Source organism: Sceloporus undulatus, unplaced genomic scaffold, assembly GCF_019175285.1.
Source record: "Sceloporus undulatus isolate JIND9_A2432 ecotype Alabama unplaced genomic scaffold, SceUnd_v1.1 scaffold_336, whole genome shotgun sequence".
In the NCBI taxonomy this organism is placed as follows: domain Eukaryota; kingdom Metazoa; phylum Chordata; class Lepidosauria; order Squamata; family Phrynosomatidae; genus Sceloporus; species Sceloporus undulatus.
This window is the reverse complement of record NW_024803256.1, coordinates 1-6874: the sequence shown is the minus strand read 5'-3', so window position 1 is coordinate 6874 and position 6874 is coordinate 1. Positions and strand designations below refer to the sequence as shown.

General features: G+C 43.2%; 1 protein-coding gene across 1 annotated transcript; it reads right to left on the bottom strand.

Moving 5' to 3' along the window:
• Positions 1 to 461: 461 nt before the first annotated feature.
• Positions 462 to 6659, bottom strand: LOC121917716 (calreticulin-like). The gene is made up of 7 exons (XM_042443837.1): positions 6460 to 6659; positions 2852 to 2946; positions 1960 to 2169; positions 1363 to 1476; positions 1124 to 1267; positions 915 to 1007; positions 462 to 668 (listed from the first exon to the last, which is right to left on the bottom strand). Exons 1-7 carry the CDS (start codon positions 6548 to 6550, stop codon positions 492 to 494), a joined length of 924 nt encoding a protein of 307 aa, XP_042299771.1. The 5' UTR covers positions 6551 to 6659; the 3' UTR covers positions 462 to 491.
• Between the last annotated feature and the right edge of the window lie 215 nt (positions 6660 to 6874).

The following is a 6874-nucleotide window of genomic DNA, read 5'->3' as shown; positions in this document are numbered from 1 at the left end:
AAAGAGATTCCGGCTCAACATTAGAAGGATCTTCCTGAGACTAAGGGCTATTTGACAGTGGAACACACTCCTTCCTCGGAGATTGTGGTGGAGTCTCCTTCCTTGGAGGTCTTTAAACAGAGGCTGGATGGCCATCTCTCAATGGGGATGCTTTGACGGAGAGTTCCTGCATGGCAGAATAAAGGGGTTGGACTGGATCAGGGCCCTTATCATCTCTACCAACTATGATTCTATGGTTCTAGACTAGGGATGGACGTTGGGGAGGACAGCCACTTTGGGTCTCTCCTGGGAGAAATTGTACAAATGAATAAAATCAAATAAATCAATGTATTGAAGTACCCTCGGCCGCCTTTCCTTTGGCAGGAACAGCTCAGAGTCCCCCCCCCCAAAGCTCCCTTTAGACCGTTTAGAAAAAGACAACAAAATCCCCGCGGTGCCCCCCCCAGCCCCCCCAAGGACACAGTTCTTTCTGGTTCATTTCTGGGGGAAGTTCAGAGTTCCTCTTTCTGGGCCTCCGGGGCCACTTCCACTTTCTCTTCCTTTTCCTTCTTCTTCTTCTTCCTCTTCTCCTTCTTTTTCCCCTTTTTGAGCATCTTGTTGGCCTCCTTCCACCGTTCTCTTTTCGTCTCCTCCTCAATTTGCTGCCTATTCATCTCTTGTTCGGGGTCCTGGAAGGATGGGTTGGGGAGCCAGGGGACAGGAAGGGACCCGCCTGAGTTCAGTTCCTGACAGGTCCCTCCACTGCCCCGAGGGCCTTTGGCCATTGGCCCCACTGGTGCCAAGGCTGGAACTCTCAGGAGACCACTGCCTCCACTTAAAGGAAGGTTAAAGGTTAAAGGAAAGCCTCTTCAGACACAGGCCAGCCCTCCCTCCACCCAAACCCATGTCCCACTCCAGGGAAGGGAGGCCTTTACCTTCGTCTCCCCCCAAGTCTCATCCCCAAACTCCTCGGCATATTCCTCATCATCCGTGATCAAGAAGTTGTCAAAAATGGTCCCAGATCTCACCTGCAGCAAAGGACAGGTGACTGGCTGGTGGGATTGGTGTGGATATGGGTGACTGACTTTTACGGGGTCAGGCCAGAGGGATTCAACATAGCCATGGGGGGGGGGTTAGAGCTGACCTGCCAAAGGTCCAGGCCGATCACCCCGATGTCCTTGTAGACAGAAATGCTTGCATCCGGCACGTATTCTGGGTTCATAATCTGAGGATGGGGCCAGACGCCTCGGTAGTTGGGGTTGGGGATCCTCCGGGGCTGCCACTCCCCCTGAAACAAAGCACAGCCTTTGTTGTGTGTCTGTACATACCCTCTGCCTTTGCCCCCAAAAGAGCCCCCCTCCTGGCAGGAAAAGGGGGGCGTACTCGGTAGAGGGGGTTCCGGAGCAGCGGGGGCTGCCAGGCGCCTTGACTCTCCTCGTTCCAGTCGGGGGGCCTCTCGGCACTTGTGTCCACCAGGAATTCAGAAATGTCCCAGTCCTTTTGGGGGGGAGAGGGAAAGGAAGGAAGGTGTGAAGCAGGCCTCAGGGTCTCCCAAATTTGGAGGACCACTGGCACCACAGAGGCTGCCAGCAGGATTCTGATCAGAGAAGAGGAGGAAGCTGCATTTGACAGCTCCCCACTTCTCTGCCACATGGGGCCAGGTCTCCCATGTGGCATTGCTGGACATGTGCACACACTTTCAGCCCACTACATGTGCTTCCTGCCCAGACCAAATATGGGGACCAGGAAAGAGACATTTCTCATTGCCAAGATGAGCGAGCCTCCTGAAGACTACGGGGAGCAAGAAACTCCTCTGCTCTCTCATGGAAAGAACACTGGTCTCTCTGTCCCTCTTTTCTCCAGGGCACTATGTTGGGGGCAAATTATCCTTACTGGCCATTCAGGGATCCCCCTGCTCTGCCCACAGAGGCCCCCTCCAGGTCTACGAACATGTCCTCTTCAGCAGAACAAGGGAATCACCTCAGGCTTTGTGTCTTCTGGATCGTCCATCTCAGCTTCATCGTCCCAGTTCTCTGGTTTTTTCATCCTAGGGTCATTTATTGTCCTGGGTGGCAAAAAATCCCAGTCCTCTTCCAAGATGCCCGAGGCAACCATTTCATTATCGATCTTCACTTCGTACGTATGGTTTGGTCTCAGAATCAGTGTGTACAAGTGTGTGAACCCATCCACCTAAACCGCATCGTGAATGAAGAGAGGAGCATTGTGAGGGAGGGGCACACCACAAAGTGCCCAGAACCACTACAGACCAACCCAACCACATGCATCAATTCAGGGGCAACACTTGGGAATGCTACTTCTGGGGAACTGCAGCTCCCAGACCTACATGGAAAACGATCTGCCAAGTTTGGCTGATCTACGCTTTTTCCAACAGGCCATCCTGAGCTGGGGAGCAGAGGGGGGCTTATGCTCAGGGAAGGAGAAGGTTCCATGGCCTTGTGGCCACTTTGAGAAGGGTAAGTAAAGTCCATCTCAGGAAAGCCTTGGCTTCAGCCACAACGGCGGCATTTGAGCACATCCTCCTTGTTGGAATCCATGAGGCCCCTGTGCTCCTGGAGCTCTTACGGCAGGGTCACTGCCACACGCAGACAGAGCCAGAGGCCTGAAGAGCTGTTGCAGGTCTGCCCTTTCTTGCCAAAGGGAAACCAGTTATCCAGGAAGGAGCAAGTGCTCCTCTTCAAAACCAAAAATGTTCTTCCTCAGGCTATCATGACCAGGTGACATGGCTGCAAACTGCTTCTGACCTCTGTGTCTCCTCCTGTTTCTGAAACAAGTGAATCGTAGATTGCAGCTTTCGATGGGCTGTTGGCCAAGAACAACCAGCAGAAAGACTTTGAAGGCATCTAGGACTTACTTTGCAGCGAATCTCTCTCTTATTGGAGTAAAGCTTGCCTTTGTGGCTTAAAATGACATGGACTTTCCTTATATCAGAGCTGCATATATCTGGGCCTGGAAAAGAGAGGACACAGTTTGCTTCTTGTATGAGTATGATGAGGATGATGATGATGATAAATTTGAACCCTGGTCATGGTTCAACATTTCCAGCGAGGCGAGGCTGCCTCCCTCCATGGAGTCCTTCCCTTAGCCGGAAAGTCTTTTTATTTTATTTTAACATGCTTTTGGGAAATTACTCTTTCAGAAGCAAGGCTTCTTAATAATGCATTGTACTGCTCTTATTTCTTCCCATTATATGATATATATTTAAATTGCTCTAAAATGGACTTATACTTCAATTATATTTTAATTTTTTTTTATTGATATGTGTTTTCTTTTTCTATCCTTGATTGAAAAAGGGCAGAGTATAAGCAGACAGGCAGATAATAATATAACGACAAATTCTCAGATAACTGTATGTTTTTACCTCTTGGTTTCTTAAGGTTTAGTTCAGTCTAGATTTATAATTATACATCTTGGACCCTTAATGCTAGAAAAGATGCAGTGCCCGTTTTGAGACATGTTTTTTTTAAAATTTATTTAATTCATTAAAAGCATATACAAACAAAACGAAAGTAGAGTTATTTATCTTAGTTATCTTTAGCTTTGTTATTCACTATACCTTCTTCTATCTTCATTCATTGGACTTCCTAAGGCTAAATAAATTTCCCTCCATAATACCAATATTTACTAACCGACTCTTACCTAAATTCTTATATATTTATCCAAAAAGAACTGTATGTTCACCAGTATATATTCTATACCCATCTCACTTAAATACACTTCTATCTTTTGATGACTCCAGTCTTAACTAAACCTCCTAAAATATCATAGGAACTCTTTCATTCTTTTTGACTTGAAAATATTCTTTCCATGGTTTCCAATCCTTATAAAAGTTTTCTAATGACTCTTTTTTCAGTAATACTGTCAGTTTGTCCATTTCACAAAGATCCGTTACTTTTAATCTCCACTTCTCTATTGTTGGGAGTTTCTCTGACTTCCAATATTTGGCATATGCCATCCTGGCTGTGATGATCAGGTAAAACAATTTTTCTTTCTCACTTCCTATGTTTAGGGTGTCTGTTATGTTTAGAAATTACATCTTGGGGTCTGGTTGTTCTTTGAATTTGAAAATTTTCTTCATCTCATTGTGTATGATCTTCCAGAATTGTTTAACTTTCTGGCAATGCCACCAGCAATGTAAATAGGTTCCCACCTCTGTTTTACATTTCCAGCAGGTATTTTTACTTTTGAACATTTTTGATATTTTTTATGGTGTTAGATACCACCTATAAATCGATTTGTACAGATTTTCTTTTAGATCTATACTTAGGGTATACTTAACGTTTATTTGCCATAATTTCTCCCAATAATCTAATTGAATCTGTTCCTTTAGATCAGCGGTTCCCAATCTTTGTTGGGCTGCGACCCCCATTCCGGGCGAAAGTCCCACCCGCGACCTCCCTCATTGATTGGTGAGGAAGGGGTGGGACTTTCAACTACCTACAAGCCCAGTGGCCGGATGTCCTGCCCCTTCCCAGCCTCCCAGCCAATCAGGGAGGCCACCAGGGAAGAAGGGGCGGGACTTCCGATCACAAAGGACGCTGGGGCTTGCAGTCCCATCCTTTTCGCCTTCTCCTCCCGGGTGCCTTTGAGGGCACCCGCGAGAAGGGGAGGGGAGGAGGTGACTCCAGCCCTTTCTCCTTGCGGTTCTCAGCGCTAGCACCGGCACCCACAGGGAAAAGGGAGGAGGGGGAGGAATCCCAACCTGGTGACCCCAAAGGGGTCGTGACCCCAGTTTGGGAACCCCTGCTTTAGATCTACTACCCATCTAATCATAAATTATTTTACCGTTTCATCCTCTAATTCAAACTTCCGGATTAAATTGTCTAATTTAGAAATTTGTTGTTTTGGATTTTTGATAACTTTTTCCAAGTCCGGTTGTGTTGGTCCTATGCCCTTTGTTTTGTTGTCCATCAAAAATCTCTCCTTAAATTGCCTATAGGCAAACCAATTACAAGAGAGGCCATTTTTTAATAACTCTTCCTGTGTTTTCATTTTTCTTTCCCCTTTTTGTATCATTGTTATATCTTCATAAGTTACCCAGGAATTCTTTTTCAATTCTTCTCTACTAAAAATTGCTTCATTGGTGGAAGCACATAGGGGGATTTCCATACACCATGTATTTTTATATTTATTTCAAATTCTTAAAAGGGATTTCCTTATTAAGTGGTTGTTGAAATTAGCATCCAATTTAATTTTATCATATAGGAGGTAGCCATGAAGTCCATATTTTAAGTCCACTTTTTCTAAATTTATTGTTCTCCCCCCCCCCTCAAATCAAAATTCCAATCTAATACACAAGCTTGGTAATACCTTTTTAAATTTGGTAGGGCAAATCCTCCTTTATCAGATGAATCTTGTAAAACCTTTATTTTAATTCTCACTTTTTTATTATTCCAAATAAACTTCCCCAAATCCTTTCCCCATTTTATAAAGGGTGAATAATTGATTATAATAGGAAGATTTTGGAACAAAAAGGTCATTTTTGGTAGGACCACCATCTTTATTGTTGCCATTCTACCCATCCATGAAATTTTTAGGTTGTTCCATCTTTCCAGCTCTTTTTAAATTTCTCTCCAAGTTTTTTCATAATTATTTTTGAATAAGTATGTTTTTTGTAGTTAAGGTGATGCCCAAATATTTAACCAATTTAGCAAAATTAAAACATGTATTTTCTTGGTTTTTTTTCCTTTTCTTCTTTAGTAAAAATTCATGGTCAAGATATTTGTTTTTTGAGTGTTAACCCAGTATCCTGCAACTCTTCCAAAAAATTTTAAGGCTTTTAGAATATATTCACTCCTTTCTACTGGATTCGATATTGTTAAGAAAAGGCCATCAGCATATGCTCTTAGCTTATATTCTTCTCCTTTTAGCTTATAGCCTTCAATCAGTTGATTTGCTCTTATTTTAATTAGCAGTACTTCCAGCGTTATTATAAATAGAAGAGGGGATAAAGAGCAACCTTGTGTTACCCCTTTGAATATCTTACAAACCATAGTTTTTTTACCATTCACCATGATATGCGTTTCTTGTCTCTCATAAATCATTTCAATCTATTTTTTAAAATTTGTACCCACCTCAATTCTATTTAACACCCCAAACATGAACTCCCAAATGATACCATCAAAGGCTTTCTCTGCATCTATAAAGAACATCACCAATTTTCTATTTTTTTCTGATGAATTTTAATCAAATTTATTAAATTTCTTATGTTGTCTTTTATCATTTGATTAGGGAGAAAGCCTCTTTGGTCTGGGTGGATCCAATTGCTCAGTACTTTTTTTAGTCTATTTGCCAATATATTTACAAATAATTTGTAGTCTGAATTAAGCAGCGATATTGGTCTATAATTTTTTGGGTTGGTCAAATCTTTTTCCTCTTTGGGTATCAAAATTGTGTGTGACTGAGTCCATGTGTGGGGGATATGAGACATGTTTTGAGCCACTTCTAGCCCTGTCAGCTCACCAAACATGACGTAGTAGAAGGACTCTCCACTCATATTCTTCTGGTCCAAACTTGAGGGGAAGATCTTGACATATCCACCCCCACAGTCCATCTTTTGTTCATGCTTGACTGTGTACTGAATCACCAAAGGCCGCCCTTTGTTGCTGAATGGTTTAAATCGGGACGAGATGGCATAAAACTTCAGATTTTCAGTCGTCTGCAGACCTAGTGCACACATCATAGAAAGAGGATGTCTTGAGCAAACAGACCAGAATTTTGAAACATTTTACCAGCCATATTTCAAAGAAGTAACATAGCCATGATATATGATACGATATGGGGGAGGGCAATGAAAACACAGTACTGAGTTAACATATCTACCAAGTATCTGCGATTGCAACATTTGTTCTCTGAAGCACCACATCTTAAATAAACC